The following is a 27,684-nucleotide window of genomic DNA, read 5'->3' on the forward strand; positions in this document are numbered from 1 at the left end:
AAAGAGCCAGACCAACTCAGAACTCCTTGTACATGTGCACCCGTGGATTACCCAAAATTTCAGTGGCCTCTTGCCAGCGCACTGTCAGTGTTTTCAGTACAGTACTTCCCACGCGTTAATGTGCTTGTGAATCATCTGGAGATCTTGTTAAAATGCAGATTCTGACTCATTAGGTCTGGGGTGGGGCCTGAAAGCCTAGATTTCTGACCAGCACGCAGTGATAACCTATACTGATTGTTGTCAGACCATACTTTGAGTAGCAAGCTTTTAGTATTCTCCTCCAAATGTAGTATTCTCTTTCAAATCACTAAGGTAAAGAGATTCTCTGTGACCCTGGCAGTGCCTGCATTCCCTAAGTCTGATATGCAATCAAGTGATTTTCTGGTATCTGTGGGAACTTGATCAGTTTTAAAACTGAAGGGCTTCTGTATTCTTTTTTTTTTTTTGGCTGTGTTGGGTCTTCGTTGCTGTGCGCGGGCTTTTTCTAGTTGCAGTGAGAGGGGCTACTCTGTTGCAGTGTGCGGGCTTCTGACCGCGGTGGCTTCTTTTGTTGCGGAGCATGGGCTCTAGGCGCGAGGGCTTCAGTAGTTGTGGCTCCTGGGCTCTAGAGCACAGGCTCAGTAGTTGTGGTGCACGGGCTTAGTTGCTCTGTGGCATGTGGGATCTTCCCGGACCAGGGCTCGAACCCATGTCCCCTGCATTGGCAGGCAGATTCTTAACCACGGCGCCACCAGGGAAGTCCCAGGGCATCTGTATTCTTTCACCTCTCCATTATATTTAATTTGCCTTCATGATATCTATCTTTTTTTAGAAATGTTACATGCAGAGAGGGGCCTCTGACTTGCCCGAGGTCACATTCAGTTGCCTGTAAGAGCCTCAGTTTCTGCTTTTTGAGCAGTGTCTTTCTAAGGGGAAATCAGCGTCTGTCCTCTCTCTAGCCTTTTGTTATACTCTAAATAATAGCTCAATTTCAGATCATCTGCTTGTAGAACTTTTAAAATAACAAGAAGAGACTTGCTAAAAATAACAGGGAAGAACCTTTCTGCTTATTAGTTGTCACAGTAAGACTACTCGGTTTCTGTACAGGGGTTTCTCTTAGCCAGGGGGTTTCTACAGAAGCAGCCCTGGAATGCATTCTTGGCGCTCAAGGGAGTTCTGTGTTACTTCCTGTCTCTCTGGTCTGTGAGCCTCCCCACCCCTGCTCTCTGCTGGGGAAACCAGCTAGGGCCTTGACTTGCTGTTTGACTGACGACCTGATCACTCTTCAAATGAAAACACCAAGAACATTTACTCTGTGTGTGATGCATTTTGTTTCTCTAATTTAATAATATATTACTGTTCTATTTAAGTTTCTGAATCAGACATCTGAGGTGTCCATTATTCAGAACTTCAAGAAGGGCAGATTTAAAGTGTTTTTTTATCATAATGTGTTTTTTGGTTGGTTTTTTTCTTCTATATTTGTTCAGTTGACTTTGGTCTTTCTGATTTAAGTACAATGCTGTGTGTGTGTGTGTTTAATTGGTTTTTGTAAATAGTGCATTATTCTCCATAGGTTGATCCTTAGAATGCAAATCTCCTTGTGATAGTACTGGTGCTTGTGTGCTGCATTTATTCACAAGACTTCATTAGATGTGGTGTGTAAGAAGAGACACTTGGACAGGGTAATTATTAGGATTCTGTTCCTGTATTGACAGTAGCTCTCCTTGTGATCTTGAGTAATGTTGCTTGATCTCCATGGACCTTTATTTCTTTACAAAAAATAAGTGGGTTAGGTTACCTTTTACAGTTCTAACAGTCTAGAATTCTGCCCCTTAATATCTTCATTTCTTTTAGTTCTCAACAAGACCAACTGTGTTGTACTGATTACATATGAAGTAGATTCTTTTCTAAAACCATATTAAGAGACCCTTTAATTTCATTAGTAATTGATCTCAGTCTCATTTAGTTTGGGGAATTTGATGATAAAGTTTCCCGTAGGTAGCTAATCCTAGCCATGATTTGTGGGGGCACGTCCATTTCTGTCCCAAGTAGTGATATTTTTTGACCTGTGTCCTACTTTTTTTTTCCCTGACCTTGTCCTTGATTTGTAAATCCATCTGGTTCTGGTCTGTAGGCTTTTGCGTAACTCATACACAGTGGTGGTCCAGGTATTCTGTCCTGGCATAACTAGTAGCTTGAGTAAAGGGAGAGACAGATCATTTATCATTCTGGTTTCTGTGACTGTAAGAGGAATGCATTTATGTAGAATTTTTTTTTGAATTACATCCTGATTCATTGTGACTTCCATTCATCTGGCCAGCAGATTTTCTCTGTTTTCTTGGATTTATAATCTTTGATTCTGCCTCTAGACAATATTATTAACTGCACAGTAGATGTGATTTGAATCACTAGTCAGAAAGACTCCATATAGTCTATTTTTCCATATTAAAAACCAAATTGTTTTTATCTGTTACCTCAAAATATTTTGTTAATAGAAGGTACATACTGTATATTTTATAGCTGATTTATCTTTTTTAAAAGACTAACTTTATAGGTGCATGAGAAAACTGAAAAGTTGTTTATCAGAGTCCAATGAAGCACTTTCTCAGAGTGACTTTTACGTTTATTCATTCTGCTTAAGTTTATAAAATTGCCTTAGTAAGTAAACTGTGTGTTTTAAAATTAACCATCAACTCTAAATGTGAAAATTAAACAAAGCAAAAAATGAAATGGCTAACTTCACCAACATCAAAATCACTACGTGTATTGAGTATTTCCTGTGTGCAGGGGACATGGGCTGAGAGGGCAAAGAGAGGAAGGAGGAGATGCCACCGTGCCTTTAAGGGATGTTGACATGGGGCCAGAGCAGCTCACTCAGTCTTCACCCTGCGGATTGTCCTTAACTGCAGAGGAAGACAAATTTTTCCCTACTTAGACTATTTCTCAACTCAGGATTAGTTGCTTCAGTGTAAGAAAATCATCTTTTCCTACATATAAAAATGGGTAAATCGGTAGTATGAGAACAACCAGCTTATAATGTGTAGGCAGGAAATAACAGTTAATTGCTGCTAAATATCTAAGCAGTTAATTAATCTAAGCAGTTAATTAAGTTAATTAATACTTAAGCCCAAGTACTTTAGTATCTTTCATCAACTTACTTATGTAGCTTCGATCAGCACACATCTGTTTAAGATTAACAAATCGTATCTACTTAAAAGCCATGATCTTTATCTACTTGGATGATCAGCATTCTTTCCTTTAAAAATGTTAAGATGGAGCAGTTTTTTCCTTCCCTCTCATATGGTGTAAAGTGCAAAGATTACACTGTAGAACGTAACAATAACATTTGAAATGCCATCACTAATAATCACCATGGAAACGAGATCTCTGATGTCACACTGCCCATATGATTTCTCAAAGGGCAAATATAACTGTCGATAGCCACTATTTAAAGAGCCACTTAATACCCCCAACAAAATGATTTTTTTTCCTTTAGGCAATTTTGGCTAGGCATCAGATCCAATCATGTTCCTGTTTCTGTTTGCCAAGCTAATTGCTGTGCATCAAGATGAACAGCTATTCCCCAAGCTCTCCCTACTACCTTCGTCATAAGCAGTATCCTATTTGTGTTCTTTCAAGTAGAAAATTAACATGGCCATTGGCCAAGAATTGTACCAGGCTGACGGATCAGACGATGATGAGAAACGAGGAAAATGTCTGAGTGTTTGATGACAGAAATCACTGGAGTCAGAGGCTGATAGCCATTTTGTTTAAACCTATTAAAAAGACAAAGAAGAGGGGAGAAGAGAAGAGCTTAAATACAGGATGAGCAAACGAGTCACCGTGGGATGACATCGTTCTAGATCATGATGCTCAGAGCTGTATGACTCTAAAGCCACATGTACAATCCCCACTAGTGAAAAAAATCCATGTGCCTGAGACTTACAGCATCCGATATGGTTTCCTGGGACTGAAATTAATGGTCTTGTGCCCCAGAGCCACTGATTAATCAAATGATATGTGGGCAGAAAGGAACAGTTGTTTTGTTTCAATGAACTGCGAGTGACTGAGATTACTTACTGGGCCCCAGAAACTTGGCCTGTATTCCAGGCTGTAACACACCTGCCTCCTTTTGAGGTGAAGGTAGTTTGAGTCTTTGCATATCATCTAGTTGGGGGGAAAAAGGGCACGTTTGTAACTAGATCTGTCTGGTAATGGGCTTGTAATCATTACCAAAATGCCTAGAAAAGCTTTTCCTTATTTTGGCTTACCTATTTGCTAATGGACACAGGAAGCCTGCCAAATGCAAACCAGTTTGTGCCGCCTGTGTTAATATAGGACTTCTCAGAAAGGAAGGGAAAAGGCTGTTTGCTCTTTTTATAGCTTCTGTTTCATCCCTTTACATAATTTATCTTTTCATAAATTATCCCCTAACTATTCCCTAGTTAAATGTACCTTAATAGGGTTCTGTATATTCCTCTGTTTCTTTCATTTTGATATTCTAACTCTGATCATGCATATTTTTTTTTAAAGGGCTCTTTATTTATTTTTTTTTTAGCAATTTATTTATTTATTTTTGCTGTGTTGGGTCTTCGTTTCTGTGCGAGGGCTTTCTCTAGTTGTGGCAAGCGGGGGCCACTCTTCATCGCGGTGCGCGGGCCTTTCACCATCGCGGCCTCCCTTGTTGCGGAGCACAGGCTCCAGACGCGCAGGCTCAGTAGCTGTGGCTCACGGGCCTAGTTGCTCCGTGGCATGTGGGATCCTCCCAGACCAGGGCTCGAACCCGTGTCCCCTGCATTAGCAGGCAGACTCTCAACCACTGCGCCACCAGGGAAGCCCCATATTTCTTTTTTGGTGCATGTTCCAGTGGGATTTTGTTGTGGTGGTGGTGAATATCTTTCTTTTCAAGAACAGTAGGTACAACATAAAATATTGCTTTACAACAAGAACTTTATTAATTTCATCGTCTTTATTAATCAGACTAGCACTGGTGACATAGAATACTACTTAGCTTGGTATCAGATTAGCTAAATGTGTGCTAAGTGGTGTCTGTATTGCTGTGGAGGCATCGATGCATAGCTCACTTCAGGCCTCTTCATTCCCTGACTTGATGTTTATTCACTTATAGATGAATCAGGGACCAGTTATATAGTACATTGCATATCAAGTGCATTCGACCCACGTCTCACTTGGCATCACATGACTATATTAATTAACGCATGTTTTTCAAATATTCCCAAATAGGCCATTAGTCAGTTTCCGCTGTTCGGATCTTGTGGGCAAGTGAATTTTTGGTGATGTTTCCTAGGCAGAAGCTAGTGATGCCAGTAGATAAGCTGGCACTGGAGGAGCAGGATTTGGATTTGGCAGGTGCGGTTGCTCTTCCCACATCCGTGCTGTCAAGTGTTGCTGTGTCTCCAAAACGTGCAGGTTGAAGCCTCGGAGGAGAGCCTTGCTAATTTGGTTGACACACCTACGTTTGTAGACTTTTTCTCCCCATTCTTGTTCCTTTTTGTTTATGGGTATTGGGAATGATAGCTGTATACTTCTGCTTGGGTAGAGGAATAGCGTTACATTATGTGGTTCCTAATAATATGCCCGAGAGGTCTGGGAGCTTTAATATAAAGGACCGCCTTTGTTGTAAAGTTACATGCTTCACGGGCTTTCTTCTGAGCAAGGACTCCTTTTCCAAAGTGGTCTAGCCTGCACTGCTCACCATCTGCTGTCTATGACAAAGGCTCTCTTATAGTTTGTTGCAGTGTTAACTCCTTACCAGTGTAACATTCATGTGATTAGTACTGTGCTTTTCTCTAAATGTTTGACATTGCTATAACCCATTCAATTTGATAGAGCTTTTCTCTTTTAGATCTGTTAGAGGCAGGGCTTTGGCCGATTCTTCCCGTTTGGGTGAGCAGGTAACTAAATAATGCTGGAAAATACTGATGCTCCCTTTTTTTTAGCAACAACCAAGATACTGATATTATAGAGCCTTTTTAGTTTGGGCATTTCTAATTCCAGCAGGACATACACAGGGGATTTCTTTGGTCAGTCTGGCTTAAACTGTTGACTCTAAGCAACGGCTCACATTTTCAAGACATTAAGTGGTGGATGTAGGTTTTAGATTGTAGCCACAGGGTAGTGTTTCCTTATGCACCTCATCCTGTGCCTCCCAATGCATCCAGTTGTTCAGTTTGTCCACCATTTGTGAATGAATCACTGATGTCTAGTATACCGGTCAGAAGCCCCAGATCTATACCCCGTGTGGTCTGTTACCTCTTACTGCAAATCCTACTAATTAGTGGTTGTCTGGGTTATTTATTGTGGTGGAACACACCACCCCAAAATTTAATGGCTTCAAACAACCATTTTATTTGCTCAGTGATTCTCTAGGTCAGACATTCAGCAGGGCATGGAGAAGATGGCTTATCTCTGTTCCATGATGTCTAGGGCCTCGGCTGGAGTGGCTTGAATGGCTGGCAGCTGCTGGGGTGGCTTGCCTAGAGTCTGTCTTCTAGCTGGTAGCGGGTGCTTGGCTGAGACTGTCCACATGAGCACCTTGCTGCTTCTCCACATGCCTTGAACTTCTCCTAGCATGAAGGCTGGCCTCTAAGAGGAGGGAGGAAAGGCCTCGGCTTAGAAGTTGCAGAACATCTTATATGCATCATTTATCACTGTGTAATAAAAAAGCCACAAAACGTAGTGGCTGAAAACAACGAGCAGTTATCTCATGGTCTCTGTAGGTAAGGAATCCAGAAGGGACCTAGCTGGGTGCCTCTGGCTCAGAGCATCTCATAAAGCTGCATTTACAGTGTCAGCCGGGACTGTAATCATTTCAAGATTCAATTGGGATGGAAGGGTCACTTCCAAGTTCACTGTATGGTTTTTGGCAGGCTTCAGTTTCTCACGGGCTGTTGGTCTCAGGGCCACCGTTCCTCCCCATGCCATGTGGCCCTCTCCATGGGGCTGCTCATCACGTGGCAGCCTGCTTCCCCCAGCAGAGTGATCACAGACACGGAGTCCCTTTGACATGGAAGCCTGGTCTTCATAACCTGGTCTCAGAAGAGAGCCGACGATCTAACGCCACCTTCAAGGGAAAGGGAGTACACATGACTGTGAATACCAGGAGACGGTGAACTTCGAGGGTCATTTTAGAGACTGCCTGCCGCGATGTGACTTCTGCCCCATTTTTTTTAGTTAAGGAAGTCATTGGGCCAGCCCAGATTTAAAGGGAAAGGAAAAAAATCCCACTTCTCAAAGAGAGAGGCTCTGGTAGTGACCATCTTTGGATACTAAGTGAGTGAATACACTTTCATTAACTTGTGATTAATAGGCATCCAGCCCCTTTCTACAGGAAGCTTCATGTAGCCTTCTCCCAGGATGGACTGTCTTTGGACATACCTAGCGTCAAGGGTTCTTGTCCCCGTCCTGAGGTCAGTATTTTCAGGCAGCACAGGCACACCTAGCACTGTCTTAAGCGGAGTTTGGCAGGCCGCACAAGAAGCACCTGCATCTGACCTTTGTCTGCCCTCTCTTCCATGAGGACATTCCTCTGTTTCCCCTTACAGGCCTGTCTAAATGTCTCACGCTTTGGGTTTAAGATGTTGCCCATTTATGTCTTCCTTCTAAGCTATGGAATATAGAAGACCATCTTAGGCAAGGGTACATGCTTTCCCTAGGGACGTTCCTTCCTCTCCGTAAATACCAAAGATAGTTAATGCACCTTAAAGACTTCTTCCCCCCATTCGGGGAAGCAGTAAATTGTATATAACATAAAATTTGCCATTATAACCACTTTTAAGTATACAGTTCAGTGACATTAGTTACATTCACAGTGTTGTGCAACCATCACCACTATTTCCAAAACATTTTCATCACCCCAAACAGAAACTCTGTGCTCACTAAGCAGTAATTCCCAGTTTCACCATCTCCCAAGCCCCTGGTAACTTCTAATCTACTTTCTGACTCTGAAATGCAATCATACAGTATGTGTCCTTTTGTGTCTGGCTTATTTCACTTAGCATAATGTCTTGAAGGTTCATCCATGCTTTACACACACACACACTCACTCTCTTGGGTTCTTTCCATCTTTTGGCTATTGTGAATAATGTTGCTATCACGTTGGTATATAAATATCTGTTTGAGTCTCTGCTTTCAGTGCCTTTGTGTCTGTACCCAGAAGTGGAGTTGCTGCATCAGTGGTCATTGCATTTAACTTACTGAGGAGTCACCGAATTGTTTTCTACAGCTGCTGCATCATTTTACTTTCCCGTCAACAGTGCACAAGGGGTGCAATTTCTCCACATCCTTGCCTGCACTTGTTATTTTCCTTTTTTTTTAATTTTTTTTTTATTTTATAGCCATCCTAATGGCATGAAGTGATGTTTTATTGGGGTTTTGGCTTACATTTCCTTAATGACCTAAATGATGTTGAACATCTTTTTGTGTGCTTATTTGTCATTTGTGTCTTTTAAAAAATGTCTATTCAAGTCCTTTGCTCATTTTTGAATTGGGTTGTTTGTCCTTTTGTTGTTGAGTTGTAGGATTTTTAATATCCTCTGGCTACAAGACTCTTAAATGATCTGTGATTTGCAAATATTTTCTCCCATATATATTCATAAAGATAGTGGTCTGTAATTTTCTTTCTAGTGTCTTTGTCTGGCTTTGGTATCAAGGTATTGCTAGCCTCATAGGATGAGTTAGGAAGTGTCCCTCTTCAGTTTTTTGGATGTGTTTGAGGAGGATTGGTGTTAATTCTCTAAACATTTGGTAGAAATCACCAGTAAAGCCATCTGGTCCTGAGTTTTACTTTGATGGGAGGTTTTTGATTATTGAATCAATCTCTTTACTTGTTACAGGACTATATAGACTTCCTGTTTCTTCTTGAGTCAGTTTTCTTAGTTTATGTTTCTAGGAATTTGTCCATTTCAACTAGATTATCCGATGTGTTGGTGTACATACATGTTCATATTGTTATTCATATTCTCTTATAATTCTTTTCATTACTGTAAAGTCAGTAGTAGTGTTTCCTCTTTCATTTCTAATTTTAGTTATTTAAGTCTTTTTCTTTGTACTTTTTTTCATACTTTGTATGATTTCAGTCTTTTAAAATTTATTAAGACTTGTTTTATGGCCTGATATATGACCTAACCTGGAGAATGCTACATGTCCACTGTGGAAAATGTGTATTCTGCTGTTGTTGGGTGATGCATTCTGTTAGGTCTAACTGGTTTAAAGTGTTGTTCAAGTCCTCCGTTGTTGAAAGTGTGTGTGGCCGTCTCCAGCTCTTGTAGAACTATCTATTTCTCCCTTCAGTTCTGTCCATTTTTGCTTCATATATTTTGGGGCTCTGTCGTTCGATGTATATACGTTTATAATTGTTAAACCTTGATGAATTGAACCTTCCGTCAATGTGCAGCGTCCCTCTTTGTCTCTTATAAACTTTTTGTTACTTAAAATGTGTTTCATTTGATACTAAATCCACCCCAGCTCTCTTCTGGTTATGAGTTATTTTCTTAGTGATTACCTCAGGGATTGCAGTTAACATCGTAAATTTATAACAACCTAGTTGGGCTAATACCATTTTAGTTTGAGTAATATGCAAATATTCTGTTCCTGTACATCTCTATCTCTCGTTTACATTGTGACTGTCACAGATTACATCTTTATACCTGTCTGACCTTTGACATAAATTTATAATTACTTTATGAATTTGCCTTTTAAATTATATAGGGAAAAAAGAGGAGTTACAAACCAAAAGAACAATAATATCAGCTTGTATGTTTACCTATGTAGTTACCTTTACCAGTGTTTACTTATTTCTTCACATGGCTTTGAGTTACTGCCTAATGTCCTTTTATTTCATCCTGAAGGATTCTTGTAGGATAGGTTTAGTGATAACAGATTTCCTTAGCTCTGGTTTATCTGGAAATGTCTCAATTTATCCTTGAAAAATACTTTTGCCAGATAAAGAATTTTTGGTTGACAGTTTTTTTTTTTTCTTTCAGCACTTTAAATGTGTCACCTCACTTCCTTTCTGACCTCCATGGTTTCTGATATCAGCTCTTAATCTTATTGCGGATCCCTTGTATGTGACGAGTCACTTCTCTCTTGCTGCTTTCAAGATTCTGTTTTTGGCTTCCAACAGTTTGACTGGGGACTTCCCTGGTGGGCCAGTGGTTAAGACTCTGCGCTTTCACTACAGAGGGCCGGGTGCGATCCCTGGTCAGGGAACTAAGATCTCACATGCCGCTTGGCACAGCCAAAATATATATATATATATATATATATAGACTATAATGTTCCTCAGTGTGGACCTCTTTGAGTTTATCCTGCTTGGAACTTGTTGCACTTCCTAGGAGTGTAGATTCATGTCTTTCATCAAATTTGGGAAGGTTTTGGCCATTATTTTTTTTTTCTACCTTTTCTCTCTCTCATCTCCCTCTGAGACTCCTATGATGTGGTGTTAGTATGCTTGATGGTGGTGGTATAACACAGGTCCCTTATTTTAGCTATTGTACTTTTCAGCTCCAGTATTTCTGTTTGGTTCCTTTTTATAATTTCTATTTATTGGGTTCCCCCCTTTGTTCATACAGTGTTCTCATTTCCTTTAGTCCTTTTTATTTTCTTTTTTAATTGAAATAGATTTGACATATAACTGTGTAAGTTTAAGATGTAGAACATGTTGCTTTGTTACATTTATATAATGCAGTATCATTGCCATTGTAGTGTTACACCTCTAAGACATCACATGATTATCATTTCTTTTTTGTGGTGAGAATAATAAAGATCCAGTCTCTTAGCAGATTTGATGTTTATAACACAGTACTGTTGTCTGTAATCAGTATATTGTGTATTAGATCACCAGGATTTATTTATCTACAGGTGTCAAGTTTGTACCCTTAAATGGCATCTCTCCTATTTCCCTACCCCACAGCCACCAGTAGCCACCATTCTATGCTCTCTTTTTACAGGTTTGGCTTTTTCAGATTCCACAAGTGGTATACAGTATTTGTCTCTCTATCTGACTTATATCACTTGGCATAATGTCCTCAAGGCTCATCTATGTTGTTGCAAATGGTATGGAAATGAATTTCCACCTTTCTTAGGGCTGAATTATATTTCTCTCTCTGTGTGTGTGTGTGTGTGTGTGCGTGAGTGCGTGTGTGTGTGTGAACAGTTTTTTTTATACATTTATTCATTGACAGATACTTAGGTCGTTTCCATATCTTGGCTATTGTGTATAATGCTACAATAAACGTGGGGGTGCAGATTTTCTTCAGTATCCTGTTTTTATTTCCTTTGGATATATACCCAGAAGTGGAATCTGCTGGATCATATGGTAGTTCTAAATTTTTGAGGAACCTCTGTACTGTTTTCCATAGTGGGAAAAAACATTCGCAACTTACATTCCAGCAGTGGTGTACTAGGCTTCCCTTTTCTTCATGTCCTTACCAGCACTTGTTATCTCTTGTCTTCTTGGTGATGGTCATTCTAACAGATGTGAGGTGCTATCACACTGTGGTTTCGACTTACATTTCCATGATGATTAGTGATGTTGAACACCTTTTCATGTACCTGTTGGCCATTTGAATGTCTTCTATGGCCAATAGGAAAAACGTCTATTTAGTTCCTCTGCCAATTTTTTTAATCAGATTATTTTTTATTGAGTTACATGAGTTTTTATATGTTTTGGATATTAACTCCTTATCCAGTATATGGTTTGCAAATATAAATATCTTCTCCCATTCTGTAGGTTGCCTTTTCATTTTGTTTTTGGTTGTTTTTTTTTTTTTTTTTTTTTTTGCAGTGCAAAGGCTTTTTTAGTTTGATGCAGTCCCACTTGTTGACTTCTGCTTTTGTTGTTTGTGCTCCTTTAGTTCTTTGACATGATTTCCTTTAGCTCCTTGAGCATAATTAAGACAGTTGACTTTGCCTAGTAATCACAATGTTTAAGATTCCTCAGGCATAGTTTCTGCCAACTTCTCTTTTTCTTGTGAATGAGTCTTAGTTTCTTGTTTTTGGTATGCTTTGCAATTTTTTGTTTAGAACGGCACATACTCAAGAATTATAAAAGTCAGATTCTCTCCCTCCTCAGGGGTTGCTCTTGAGGGCTGCAGTCATCCACTTGTATTTTTTCAAGCTATTTTGGCAAAGTCAGTATTCTTTGTTGCATGTGCTCACTAAAATTTCTTGTTTCATTTTCTCTGCAATCAGCTGTGACCTGACAGGGATTTCCTTAAATGTCTGGATCTTTTTTAGAAAGGTGGTAAGGGAATATATCTCTTCAAATCTTACAATAGATACCCTTACTGCCCACCCGGGCTCCAGCTGGCCACTCTAGGAGAGGGGGATGGTAGTTGGTTCACATCTGCTGCCCTCTTACCAAAGGGCAGCGGCCTCTCCCTTCATCGGGCACTCCCCTGGTTGCTATAAGTGCCTTATCAGGTTCTGGTGTCCCCATGTAGTTGGCTTTGATGGTTGTTTCCAGCTTACTGGTTGTTTCAGTAGAGGGACTGATCTCTAGCGTTTTCTACTCTACCATTTTCCTTCTTAAAGTCTTTTTTTTTTTTTTTAAAGACTATAACTAGAAGGGATCCCTCTTCCTACCGGGTTACCGATGACAGTCTTTAACTTCTACAGAAACTCACTAATGATCTGAGACATGAAGTAGTGAAAATGATCTGTGACATAGCATACATTCTGCCCTGGTGGGAATAGAGCCACTCATTTTTGAATTAGATGACTGTGGGCCCTCCTGTGTCAGACTTCCCATGAAGAATAAACCTAAGAGCTATAGGATAACCCTCCAGCATCTCCCTACTGTAAGTGTCACCCTACTGTAAGTTACCACAGTAGCTTCTATTTAGAGTCTCTATATGTGCTTTATAAGTTCTGCTTTTATTCTTTGTTCATTTTTACTTTGTTATTTTGGTGTACCCATTTCAGAAGGAACAGGGGAACCTTTAGGCTGCTGGGTAACTGGCTGAATCTCTTCTCCTGAGATATTCTCTGTATCTTCCAAGGTGATGGAGAATAAATGTACTAATGTGCTGTGTTAATGGCTTGCAATAACCAACTGCTTTGAAGAGCTAAGATCATATGTGGGTAACCTTCTAAGAGTTTCCTTTTAACAGAACAGGAAAAAAAATTCTCTTTCAAAGATTTAGGGTCACTGAGTTAATTTGCCTCATTTTCAAACAGAAGAAAAACCTTTCCCCAACTCTGATACCAGTGTGTATTGTTGAAGAGTGAAATATTGCCATCCTACTAAGAGATCAATGAGATGTAGTAAAATCTCATTTCAGTAGCAAATGAATGAAACTAATGAATACATTTGCCATGTATTAATGCTGCTAGTCATATATAAGCACTCAATAAATAGTTGATTAATTGAACCCAAAAGTAATTAAAACAGTTTTTTGAAGTTCTTTTTATTTCACTGATTTTTTTTTATTAAGTGATCATGACTTATCTCAATCTTTTGCATCTAATCAGAAAAATCAGAGATTAAGTTTCAAAGGATAGATTTAGCATATTTTCTCTCTTTTTTCAAGTTTGGCTTTAGGAATGTGATGTGGGCTCAATTTTCATTCAGTCCAACACATAACTAGCCATGAAGCACAGCCCTGTGTCCTAACAAAGTCGTGTCAAAGAACAGGAATGAACTTCCAGATTTCTAATTCATTTTCCTTCTTCAGACATGAAAATGTCTATTAGGCTAGAGTTTTTCTTTTCTTGAAGATTCCAGGAGGTAAAACTCATTAATTTCCAGGCTCCTAGTATATCCTCAATAAATACTTGATTAAATGATTTCTTCCTCTATTAAGTCACATTAGAAATATCATGTTCTTTCTTTGTCCAGTTGGAATCACTAAATCCAAGTTTTCTCATTTGATTTTCCATATGCATGAAGAACTGATTTATTTCCCCATTTAAAGAAACATTCATGTAGTTGAAATAACTTAATCTTACCTTCTCTTTTACATTTTTTTTTTTTTATTTTTTTTCATTTTTAAAAGTTGACAGTTAACTGTAGCAAATAGACAGCAAAGTTGATTAGATGTTTAAAAATGAATTGTTTAACTAGCCCCCACTTAGGTCAAGAACATAACCAACATCCCTGTTGACCCCACCCCATTGTAATCCCCTCCCCTCTCCTTGCCTTCCTCCTTCCCCTGTAGCCTCTTTTTTCCTACTTTCTTCTGTGTGTTTCTTTATATTCCACTACCTAATTTTGAATCATTTATAAATAGTTTAGTTTTGCTGTTTTTAATTTTAGATAAGTGGGATCATTTTGGTATATTTTTGTTATTGTTCTGGCTACTTTCGTGCAACATTGTTTGTGAGATTAGGTCACATTGTGTGTGGCTATGTCCATTCATTTTCATTGATAGGCTGGATTCCATTATGCAAATATCTCACAATTTATCTGTCTTACTCTTGCTGGATATTTAGGTAGTTTCCAGTTTGGGCTTATGAATATTCTTATACATGTATCTTAAGGCTCATAAACACACATTTGTGTGGAATATATACCAAGGGGTGGCATTGCTGAATTTCAGGGAATACATATATTCAACTATAAGAGTCTGCAGAGTGGTTTTCCAAAGGGCTACCAATTTTCACTCCCACCAGGAATGTATAAGAGTATCAGTTGGTTCAGTATGATGTGTATGTAGTGGTGTTTCTTTGTAGTTTTAATTTACATTCCCTGATGACTAATGAAGTTGACTACCTTTTCATATGCTTGTTGGCCATTTAGATGTCCTCTTTTCTGAAGTGTCTGTGTGTGAGATATATTTTTTCAAAAATCCACAAGACATTATTACTACTATAATTATTGTTATATACAGTCCATATTCATTTAGATTTACTGGTATATTTATCACTTTCTTTGCTCTTCAATCTTTGCTGAATCTCTAAGGTAGTTTATTCATTTTCATTGATACATGGGATTCTATGATGTGGATATAGCACAGTTTATCTGTTTTACTACTGATGAGTATTAATTTGGGTAATTTGCAAGTATTGTTTTCTTTGTACCTAAAGAATTTAATTTAGTAATTGCTGGTAGCAAATTATTCTAATTTTGATTGTATGAAATATCTTATTTGCTTATTCTTAAAATAAGTTTTCCCTGAGTATAGAATTCTGGGTTTGCATTTACTTTTTTTCAGCACCTTGAAGCTGTCTTTCCACTGTCTTCTGACTTTTAACAATGCAGTTAAGAAGTCAGATGTCTGTCTTTGAGGATATCCTCTGACTGCTTTTATGATTTTTTTAGTATCTTTATTTTTAGATTGTCTTTGTTTTCTCTGGTTTTACTGTGATTGTTTCTAGATATGCATTTCCTCCGCTTGAGCTTGCTTAGGTTTCCTTGGGTTTCTTTAATTGGTGGTTGATTTTTTTTTTCCATGTAATTTTCAGTCTCTGACTCATATACTGATTTTATCCCATTCTCTTCCCCCTCATCCTGGGACTCCAGTTAAACATATGTTAGACCTATTCATTGTATCCATTGTGTCTCATACCCTCTTTCCCCCACCCATTATTTTGTTTCTCCATGCTTCCTTGTTGATAGTTCCTTCTGACTTAACTTACACTTTACTGATTAAGTCTAATCTACCATTAAACTCATCCATTGATGCCTAAGTTCTTATTTTATCTTTCAGTTCTCTGATTTCTGGCATCTTTTTCAACTCTGTTATATCATGTTTTATAGTTTCCTGTTGCTTCTAAACATTCTTAAATTCAGTATCCATCTCCATGTATGTAGTAAGCATAGCTTTTCTACAGTCTATGTCAAATAATGGCAGGGACTCCAGATTTGAAGTCTCTTATTTCTTATCATGTTGTCGTCTCTAAGTGTGCCTCGTTTTTATTATTTGCTGAGCATTTTATGAGAGAATTTGCTTTCAGGAATACTTCAAGACCTAGATGATGGTTGCTCCCCCACCTCCCTTGTAGCATTGCCCTTGGTGAAGGGGAGTGAGATTCAGGGTGTTGGCAACTGGTTCTCTGCCTCTGGTGGCCACGTGACTCCTCCCATCCTACTTGTCTCTGGCCGGCCTTTGTGGATCTGGCCGACCTTCTTGGGTTGGCATCACCACTGAGGCAGAAAAGGCTCTACTTCCTTCTCAAAGCTCACGTTTTTCTCCTTATTCTCTGCCTGATAATAACTGTTATATCTTTGATATTTTTCTAGTGGAAGCATTTTTAATTTTGTCTAAATTTTTAAATTGTCTTCAGCTGGAAAGTTGATCCTGGTCAGTTAGTCTGCCGTAATCAAGCCTGAAGTCACCTTTTCTGTAAGCTTAAATACTCCTGACTTGTCTCCTCCTCTAGGGTCTAGTTTCCATCATTGTTCCATCTTTGTTGCTTTTCTCCCCCCAAACTCTACATCGTATTTCTCTTCATCTTAAAAAGGGTGACCACATTTATCAGGTTGTTATTTAAAAGTATCCCCCTTCCCAGTAGTTCTCACATTTGTAAGCCACATCTTTTAACACAGTTTTGTGTTGCCTGCCTATGTTATCAGAATCTTTTATGTCATTGTTTCTTACTGAGCTCTGTTAGTGAAATGGAAATAAGGTCACCATGTTTGTTTCATCTAGTGATTTATCAAACAAAGGACACTGAGAAACTAGACACAGATAGAGGAGGTAAGGTGATCGAGACAAGTCAAATGTCCTTTCTGTGCTTTAATAAAAAAATGGATGCACTGTTATCAGAGCCAACTAGATGTTTAAAGCCAGAGCCGGGGAAGCAGGGTCTGGCATCACCCACAACACAGGCACCGTGGCTCCTTGGGAACACTCTGCGTGCTGTGGAGACAAGCTGGCCCTGAATTATGTTTCTTCTACTTGCCAGCCATGTGACCTTCAGTTATGACCCTTTCTGAAACTCTCGTGCCTCCCAGGATAGTAATCTCAGTCTTGTTGGTGTGTGTTGAGCATCCAGCATGCTTGCCTGGCATGTATTAAGGGCTCAGAAAAGAGTCGTCTTCCTCTAGCTTTGCACTTCACAGTCGCTCAGCTATAAAGTTGTTGCTTCTTTTGTTTTGAGGTGGAGTTAGTCAGAATCACAAGCTAGGTTGAGTTGAGGCTCATTTCCTGCTCCTGACTTACTTTCTCTTTTAGAGGGAAAATGTGTTTATTTTCAGCTTCCAAACTTTACTCTGGCGTTGGATTGATCCCCTTAGAAAGAAAGGGCTGCAGTAAGGTGGAGAAGCAGAGTTTCGCAGCCAAATCAGGTACCACGTTGACTAGTTTACTCCTTTTGCCTGCTTCCTCTAAATTTATGTTAAAATAGATTGCCTACTTTCTAATATAGAGTCAGTAGAATTTAAATAAACAGCTAGTTTTTTTCCATTTTCATCTTTGATTCATCTTTTTAAGGTTTTGTGATCCCCCGCCCCCACCCACTTTTTTTTTTTTAATGTTTTGTTTTGTTTTGTTTTTGGCTGCTTTGGGTCCTCATTGCTGCACGCGGGCTTTCTCTAGTTGCGGCGAGCAGGGGCTACTCTTCATTGCGGTGGCTTCTCGTGTTGCAGAGCATGGGCTCTAGGTGCGTGGGCTTCAGCAGTTGTGGCATGTGGGCTCAGCAGTTGTGGCTCGCGGGCTCTAGAGCGCAGGCTCAGTAGTTGTGTTGCACAGTCTTAGTTGCTCCGTGGCATGTGGGATCTTCCCGGACCAAGGCTCGAACCCATGTCCCCGGCATTGGCAGGCGGATTCTTAACCACTGACCCACCAGGGAAGCCCCAAGGTATTCTTTTTCACTTTCTCTCTTTTCATCATCATCATAGCTGGTAAAGTAGTGAAGATAAAAATATTTATCCTGCCTCCAAGAGTAGGAAAAAGGCCCCCCGTGATAGAGGTAGATTCAGGTTGTGGGTTCAGGAACTTGGAGGATAAAACAAAGCAAGCATGTGGACGCCCCCTGCTCCCCGTCCTTACTGCTCCGCCGACAACTGTCAGCTGTGCCGCTAGGGCACCCTGAGGACTGCTACACAGAGATTACTCCTGCTCACCCCCCGAGCCCAGGGATGGGCAGAATCTCACGCAGGTGGTCAGGTAGAGAACACGGATACTTGTACAGCCCCCACTGCGTGTCTGTCCTCAAGGGCAGGAGCCTGTGACACAGCTGCCCACGTCAGTCCAGGAGCTTGGCTGACGTCAGCTGGGAAAGGTAATTGCTTTTTCTTGGCTGGCTAACAAGAGGAAAGTTACTGTGACGAGGACTGTAGGAGCCCTGCTAACCAAGGAGGAGAAGGCTGCCGCGTGTGGCCTCCACCCACGCCGGTGATGGTGTGTTCCCTTCTAAGCTGGCTAAGAATGCTAATACTTTTGCCAGCCTGTTCTGCAGAGTGTAGAAACGGAGGAAGAATCTTTCCTGTTCTGCAGAGTGTAGAAACAGAGGAAGAATCTTTCTTTCAAGAAACAAGAGGCACAGAGAAATACAAATGGGGAATATTTTTGTTTAGTCCTTTAAGTAAGAGGTTGGAGTCCAGACTGGTTAGAGGTCAAGAGACTTAAGGCCTCCCTGAAGGTCCAGAAGTAGACTTCTCATCTCAGTGCTACAGCGTGTTACTGAAAACAAGGAGAGGAGCTTGAAAGAGACGCCTTTTCCTTCAAAAAGGCTCACAGCAAAGCCTGAGCGCCTCTCCTCAAGGTGGTGGTAGTTTCCAGGGCCCACCTCCTGTATTAGGGCAAAAGTAGAGGACCTGAGGAGCCTGCATGCTCAGTGGGAATCTGACGAATGCTGAGTTGTACCCCAGTAAAGCTGTTCCTTTAACTGGCACACCTAGGAAATCAGGGCACTCCAGAACATGGCCCTTTGTGGTTGTGCAGGGGTGTTGAGTCCTGTGTTAGGTGTAAGGAACAGCTTCTCTCCCACCTCTACAGCTATTTATGGTGGACACATGAAGCTTGTGGCATGTTTGGGGAAGTAAAGCTCTTTGACCAGCTGCACATCTTCAATCTGGTATAACTGGTAAAGAAGACGGTAAAGGTTACCATCATCTTTGTTTGAAAGAGGGGAATTAAACATGTCTCCAGTGACTGAGCTGAGCAGAACCAAAAGGAAACGTTAAATCTGTCTTGTGACTTCACATGGGTAGAGAGCTAGAAGCATTAGAAGTCTGGTGGATGAATTGATAATCCTTGAAGCTGGGTAGTGGGTCTGTGGAGGTTCAATATACCACTGTCTCTACTTTTGTATATTTGAAATTCTCTGTAATAGACTGTTTTAAGCCCATGGGAAATGGCATCTATTTTGTAAAATTAGAAGTATGAAAAAGCCAACCTCACACCAGTCAGAATGGCCATAATTTAAAAGTCTACAAATAATCAGTGTTGGAGAGAGTGTGGAGAAAAGGGAACCCTTCTACACTGTTGGTGGGAATGTAAATTGGTGCAGCCACTATGGAGAACAGTATGGAGGCTCCTTAAAAAACTAAAAATAGACTTACCATATGATCCTGCAATCCCACTCCTGGGCATATATCTAGAGGAAACTCTAATTCGAAAAGATACATGCACCCCAGTGTTCACTGCAGCATTATTTGTAGATACAATAGCCAAGACATGGAAGCAACCTAAATGTCTATCAACAGATAAATGGATAAAGAAGATGTGGAATATTACTCAGCCATAAAAAAGGAACGAAATAATGCCCCCCCACACACACACAAAATAGAATACTACATGGCCATAAAAAAGAGTGAAATAATGCCATTTGCAGCAACATAGTGGACCTATAGATTATCATACTAAGTAAGCAAGAGAAAGACAAATATATGCTATCACTTATATGTGGAATCTAAAAAAATTATACAAATGAACTTACTTACAAAACAGAAATAGACTCACAGACATAGAAAACAGACTTATGGTTACCAAAGGGGAAAGTGGAGGGAGGGATAAATTAGGAGGTTGGGATTAACAGATATACACTATTATATGTAAAATAGATAACCAACAAGGACCTACTATATTGCACAAGGAACTATATTCAATGTCTTGTGTGTGTGTGTGTGTGTATACACACACACACACACAACTGAGTCACTTCGCTATACACTTGAAACTAAGGTAACATTGTAAATGAACTGTACTTCAATTTTTTAAAAATCCAGAAATATTTCTGAAAATTTTAGCGGGAGTTTTTATTAGTTAGAGGTAATAGTATAAATCAGAGAGCTGCCTCTACATCTGTAAGCTAACAAAGTAGGAAATCTGTAACTAGATTAAGAAGCCCTACCCTTCATCCCTTTTACATGGAGTCATTCCCACTACCTGGCAGCTAACACAGGGCCAGTTCTTCTTTCTTTTCTTTTTTAAAAAAAGTACATCCCCCAGGAGCACATTTCTTTATATATACACAACATAACGATCACTGAATACAGTACAGTAAATCCGCAAGCATGTATTGCCTGTTGATTATATGCAGACACTGTACTAAGCCCTGAGGATAGAAGTCACTGACTTCAAAAGGCTTACGTTCTAGGCAGGGGGTTAGACATGCAAGTAAACTAAAGCACAGCATGACTACGGAGACAGAAGAACTCTAAAGGATGCCACCAGCGTGCAGAGGGGGGTTATGAATGCCAGACTCTGTGGAGAGGGGAGGCGTGTGCGGCGGTCTCCTGGCGAAAGTGGTGTCCGAGTGAGGGTTCCAGGATGAATGGGCGTGCCCTGGGGCATGGGCTGCAGCACTGAAGGAGCAGCGGCCAAGCCAGTGGATCAGTGAAATTATGCCTGGTTTGGTAACGCCGGACTATAAGCACTGAGGTCAGTTGTGGTAGGAACTAGAGGTAAACCAGACGGGATGTGAAAATCAGGCTGAGGAATCTGAGCTCTGTCTTGGGACTTGCCAGTAGGACAGCAGCATGGTCAGAATTACCACCCTGATGTATGGTTTTTGGGGGTTTTTTTGCGGTACACGGGCCTCTCACTGTTGTGGTCTCTCCCGTAGTGGAGCGCAGGCTCCGGACGCGCAGGCTCAGCGGCCATGGCTCACGGGTCCAGCCGCTCTGCGGCATGTGGGATCTTCCCGGACCGGGGCACGAACCCGTGTCCCCTGCATCGGCAGGCGGACTCTCAACCACTGCGCCACCAGGGAAGCCCCTGATATATGGTTTTTTTTTTTTGTTGTTTTTTTTTTTTTTTTTTTTTTTTTTTTTCTTTTTGCGGTATGCGGGCCTCTCACCGTTGTGGCCTCTCCCGCTGCGGAGCACAGGCTCCGGACGCGCAGGCCCAGCGGCCATGGCTCACGGGCCCAGCCGCTCCGCGGCATATGGGATCCTCCCAGACCGGGGCACGAACCCGTATCCCCTGCATCGGCAGGCGGACTCTCAACCACTGCGCCACCAGGGAGGCCCTGATATATGGTTTTAAGTGCTGACTTACCTCATGTGTTTAACCTCTTCCTGTCCTCAAGCTCACATGTCAGTTTCAACATTTTCAGTTACAAGTAACACAGAACTCAACTCACATGGTTTAAACCCAACATGGATGAACCTTGAAGATATAAGCCAGTCACCACAAGACAAATACGGAATGATTCCCCTTACGTGAGGTACCTAGAGTAACCAAATCCATAGAGACAGGAAGTAGAGCGGGGGTTCGCCAGGGACAGGGGGAAGAGGGAACAGGGAGCTATTGTTTACTAGGTACAGAGTTTCCGTTTTACTTCTGGAGACGGATGGTGGTGATGGTTGCACAAGAGTGTGAAGGTACTTAATACCTGTAAACTGTACACTTAACAGTAGTTAAAATGGTAAGTTTATCTTATGTATATTAGTACAATACAAAAAAGTACCAAAACAAAATGGCTTAAACCAAACAGAAAACATTATTTCCTAACAGCTTCCTTGGTAGAGCAGCTTCAGACTTGGTTAGTTGTTGATTCAACAGTATCAAAAAGGACCCAGGTTGCCTTCAGCTGCCCACTCCACCAGCCTCCACCCACCTGCTTCCTCCTCAGCCAACTCCCCTCGTAAGACAACTGCCCCAGTCAGAAATTTCTTTCCAACAGACTCACAGATATGGAGAACAAACTAGTGGTCACCAGTGGGGAGAGGGAAGGTAGGGGTAGGGGATTAGAGGCACAAACTAGGGCTTCCCTGGTGGCGCAGTGGTTGAGAGTCCGCCTGCCGATGCAGGGGACACGGGTTCGTGCCCCAGGCCGGGAAGATCCCACATGCCGCAGAGCGGCTGGGCCCGTGAGCCTGCGTGTCCGGAGCCTGTGCTCCGCAACGGGAGAGGCCACAACAGTGAGAGGCCCGCGTACCGCAAAAAAAAAAGAGGCACAAACTGCTGTGTGTAAAATAAGCTACAAGGATATGTTGTACAGAGCAAGGAGTACAGCCAGTATTTTATCATAACTTTAAATGGAGTATAATCTGTAAGAATTTTGAATCACTGTTGTACACCTGAAACTAATATTATTATAAATCAACTATCCTTCAATTAAGATAAAGAAAATAAATTGCTTTCCAAAAGAGCATCCAAGAAAAGAGACCATCGAAGAGCAAGAAAGGCTTCCAAAATCACGTATTCCTCAACATCCCCACTGGAATGTCTAATAGCCATTTCACCTGCAGCACAGCCAAAGCTGAGCTCCTGATGTCCTCCTCTCCCACCCTCTTCTCACCATCTTTCAGTCTCACTAACTGGCAGTTCATTCTTTCTCCAAACCATTCCTGTACTCAGGCCAAAAACCTTAGAGTCATCTTGGGCCCCTCTCTTTGTGTCCCACCCTACATCCATCAACAGATTCTTCTGACTCTGCCTTTAAATGTTTCCAGGGTCCAGCTACTCTTCACCACCATGACTCTGCTTTGAGCCACCACCATCTCTTATCTGGATTATTGCAGTAGCTTCTTAACTGGTCTCCCTGTTTCTGCCCTTGGTCACTTATTCACTCATCAAACAGATATTTCAATGAGTACTTAATATATGCAGGCATTGCTCCGGGTGCCAGCAATTCTGCAGGTAAAAATCTCTGCCCTCCTGGAGCTTTCATTCTGTTCTCAAAATAGCAGTCAGAGTGACCTCTTTCAAATGTAAGTCAGTCATGTCACTTCTCTGGTCAAAATTCTTAGATTTATGCTGTAGTCTGTACGTGTAGGTGACGAGGAAAAGCATGTTTTAATCTCAGGGTGCCTGTGCCTCTGACGAATGCCGTCATGTCACAGAGCATAGTTCAGTTTGAATGTGAACTTTTAAAGTACAGAGAAAGAGGATGAAAAAATAGTTTCTAGCATGCAGGATTCTAGAAATAGAAAGCACTGCATTGAATGACTTCAGAGGCATCTATGGGATAGAGTGATCACTCCAGTAATGATTTCTTAACCACCTGCCTCTCATCCTTTTTCCTTATTTTGCTGAATTCTTTGGACAAGTTGAGCTTTCAAAACACATAGAACATCTATTAAATGGATGTGCCCCCTCTTGAGTTTTTTTAAAATTGAGCTAGGACGTACATGCAATAAATGACGTTTTCAGTATACCACTTAATAATGTTTTGCCTGTGTATGTTCCCATGTAACTTCTAATCCAGATCAAGATATACCATTTTTTAGCACTCCAGAAGACTCCCTTGTTCCCTCTTTCAGTCCATATCATCTTCCAAATGTAACCAGTATTCTGACTTGTATCACCGTAAAATTAGTTTTGCCTGTGTCTGAACTTTGCATTGATGAAATCTTTTACATCTGGTTTCTTTCATGCAAAATTAGGTCTGTGAGATTCATCCATGGCATTGCAGGTAGCTCTAGTTCTTTCTTTTTTGTTGCAGTATCATATTCCATTGTGCAAAAATACACAATTTATCCATTCTGCTATTGATAGATATTTGGGTTATTTCCTGTTTTGGCTGTTATGAGTAACATGTCTTTTGTTGGCTGTAAGCATTCATTTCTCTTTTCACTCTGGGAGTATACTTGCTAGGTCATAGGACACGCTTACGGGTATAGAACTTTAGAATGCAAACAATAAAGTGGTTGTACCCTCTGAGGGGTGTGAGATGTCTTCCTGGATCCAGTGGGTCTGAGCTGCTGCCTGACCCATTATTTGTTCATGTTTTTGTCTTCCCCCTGCTCTACTCCAAGCCACAGTGTTGAACAAAAGTAATGATTAGAACACAAAGACAAGGTTGAAATTGTGCAAGACGGAATATCAGTAACCCTTGGGTTAAAAGGGAAATTCTCCAGTGACCTATTATCACATGACACGGTTCTGTTACCTTCATCACATCAGTTTCAGTTCCATTTTCTTAATACTTGAAATTTTTTTGAAAGAGGTGGGAAACAAAACACGGTAGGAAACCCTATTCCTAAATAGTAAATGTTTGGGCTGCAGAATTAGGCAAGACTGGAGGGGGCTAGCAGTGATCTGATTTCATGCACATACTGATCGCTAGGAATACAAACTGACGAACAAGATACATAGAGCTTCCACCACGTGGGGAGGCCGACCGGCAATCGCAGTGCGCCGTGGGGAGGAGCACGGTAAAGAGAAACGCCAGCGTCTTCCTTTACATGACAGACATGGAAACCACGGCACTACCGCGCCGGAGGTGTGGGGTTTCCACACGTCACTCAGCTCCACACCACCAGCCGGGTGGCCTACCATTGCCTCGGTTCTGACACTGTCTCCCTGGAGGTGGCACCAGACTCCACAGGTTACAGGTCGGTCCCGCTGGACTGACCCCACCTCAGATGCCAATTGCAAGTCTAGGTTGTCACTGTGCTTCTGACCGACAGCTCCAGATCAGAGGTTCCCAGGACCCCCCTCCTTGGGTTCGACCAGTTTGCTAGAGGGCACGGCATGAGCCCAGCCTGGAAGCTAGGTGGAGCCCGACACACCGGGAGCTGTTAGAAAAGTTAAATCTTCACTGGGGGCTGAAGCATAGTGTTTCAGGGGAGAATAGTAGCAAGCATTGAAGCTAGAAATATAATCAGATACCAGACCATGAAAAGCTCTAAAATAATAACAACAGCAGCCAATGTTCTGGAGGAATTGGCTTTTTCCAGACTCCGGACTAAGCACAGATCAAGGACTATCTCATTTAATACTTAATATCCTTAAAACATAGGTACGTTATTATAGATGATAAAATGTAATTAAGTAATTGGCCAAAGCTACAGCCCTTAAAATGACAGGTCTAGACCTTAAATCCGTATCTTTTGAATGATCAAAAGCCCGTCTCTTAGCCACTCGTATAGATAACACCACATAAGCCATGCTTTATCCTCCTAGGAGCTCAGCTTCTTAAATGTGATAGTGTTTCATTATAGCGGCACCATTTAGGATAATGATTCCTTTTAAAGAAAAAAACTTCACGGACCTTTAGTATTGACTTAAATCAGCTAGTGTTCCTCAAACGGATGCAAATATAAAGCTGACATAAACTCCTGGTACTTAACACTGTTCGTATATCAAGATAAGTATACCAACTAATACCCCCCCAAAAAATATATATATAAAGTGAATGAAATGCAAATTAAGTAGCACTAATTTAATGTCACTGATGGTGTTTGGTGGAAATCGTTGCTCTGGATGAGTGAGTGGCACTGACACTTCGCTTGGTCTGGGCGCCCTGGCTGCCGGCGGCTGTGGAGACTCCACTTCCCATACCTGACCTCTCGTTCAACCTTCCAGGAAACCGTAACGCTATCTGGCTTCACTTGGAGTGTGGACATCTCACACGTTAGATCCACCACTTCCCATTCACCTATTACACCTGAAGCCGTGCTGCACGGTACCCACAGGATTGTAAACCCACAGGCTCTGAAATACAGTTCCTGTGTTTTAATGCAACTTGAATTCAGAATGTTTTTAAAGTTCCAAACTTAATCAAATGAGATTCGATCTGGAAAGGACTTTGGTCTGTGAATGAGAGTGGGAAAAGGAGGACGGCTACGAGGGGCACGTGTGCTGGCTTTTGAGGGCTGCTAAAGTAATGCTTAGTAAGAGACTTCTGACTTTTGTTTTTCTGCTTCTTCACAGGGGTTGGCACCAGGAATTATTACAGAAAGATTGGCTACAGATTGCAAGGTCCGTACATGGTAAAAAATCTAAAATAACCGCCACACCAGCACACCTTGATACCTGTCCTCCCTGGCAGAAAACAGATTCAGGCTGTGTTGAACACTCAGCACAGAGGCTGAGCAAAGCACATGGACCTCCCTGACCCCCTGACAAGTAGCCTCACCCTCCCGCTGGAGCCACAGAGACTGGAAGCCGCGCTCAGGGCCGGGCATCTGCTGACCAAGCCCACGGAGCCTGGCACTCAGAGCCCCCGCACCGCGCCCTCCTGCATGTTCTCAAGACGTCACTTCCGTTTTCGAGGCTTAAGTCCTGTATCCAATTTCTAAATTCTGCATGAGGCCTGCAAGTGACCTAACCATGACTCAGGCACAGTGACAAAAGCAAACTGATCATCTCATTTGAACTGCACGCTTTATGAACTAAAAACTGGCTATACCATCTGAGGAGGGCACTTAGTTTCTATCAGCAGGTTATTTATATCCAGTTTCTATCAGCAGGTTATTTATATCCTGTACAGACAAAACGCCAGGGTGGGACATGTGAAAACTGTCACGTTGATCTCTGACCTATAACTACATATGCCTTCCAGCACAGGACAAGAAAATGAGCTTTTTTTCACGGACATCATTCTGGTTTGAATAACTGTGATGGGGAGAGAAGAAGCGAGATTGTAGGCTTGTGTTTCAAGCTTGAAACCAGCCTTTCGCATTTGGGCATCTACCATCTATGAAGGGCCATTACAGACATCCATTTATTTCACATTTTTAATCGTCTGTACTTTGCACACTCTTGACAATTGCAAAACACCGTGGGCGGCACTTTCTCCCAGAGAGGCGTTTGGCTTCCCCATTGGTCTGTCCTGAGCAGGCAGTCTGCCGTGCATGTGTCTGGGTTTGGGTGACGTCTGTGGACGTCAAGAGGCACATCCACAGGAGCTGTTCCCTGCCTTTTAATTCTTTAAATGGATTTTGGTTTGTTTTAAATGGAGAAAGGTCAGGGTTAAACTTTTTTGTGAAAGCAAAAAAGTGGAAAACAGGCCCAAATCTAAAAATAGGAAAGAGACTGGCTTTTTCAAAGTTTCATCTTTATAGATCTGCCTCTATGTAACTTCCAGGTAATCTAAGGAGACTCAGCCTGGAGAGGGTCAGTTCTTAAGAACATAGCTTAACCCTGCATCCCTTGGCTTCTGTGGCATTTTACAAAGGTTTATTAAATGGAATTGATTCTTCTAAAGGTTTGAAAAATAAAATCTTCAACATACGAGGAAGAATCACGTAAGGTTTTTTTCCTTTCCCTGTAAACACAATGACATTTGCCATGAGTTTACAGGTTTGGGTTTCCTGCCTGTGGCACTGTTTGTTTCTTCCTGGGTCCTGTTTGCCATTTTGTTAAACTGCTACAAGGCAAATGGCATTGACTTCCTGTGGGCTCGCTGTGGCACTGCAGAGGCTTTCTGTGAGTGCCATTTAAGGAATTCAGCTACTTCTCAATTTTGAGCCAAACTGACGATTATAGCCCAGAGCACAGCCTCTCAGATAACTGAGGAACTGCCCCAGAGAAGCGCGGTTTTCAGCACAGTCTTGGGGGGAAAAAACCAAAAAAGGTCAGCACATACACAGCGAGTCAGTATGGTCTTGGCACCTGGGAAGGA

General features: G+C 41.5%; 1 protein-coding gene across 1 annotated transcript in view; it reads left to right on the forward strand.

The window, feature by feature from the left end:
• ELP3 (elongator acetyltransferase complex subunit 3) overlaps positions 1 to 27,294 on the forward strand; it is a 108,605-nt gene extending 81,311 nt beyond the window's left edge. The window contains exon 15 of the mRNA XM_081236661.1: positions 25,992 to 27,294. Coding sequence (XP_081092787.1) covers positions 25,992 to 26,068 — 77 coding nt within the window. The 3' untranslated portion in view covers positions 26,069 to 27,294. The remainder of the gene's footprint in view (positions 1 to 25,991) is intronic.
• The last annotated feature ends 390 nt before the right edge of the window (positions 27,295 to 27,684 follow it).

Source organism: Mesoplodon bidens, assembly GCF_964165515.1.
Source record: "Mesoplodon bidens genome assembly, chromosome: 6".
NCBI lineage: Eukaryota > Metazoa > Chordata > Mammalia > Artiodactyla > Ziphiidae > Mesoplodon > Mesoplodon bidens.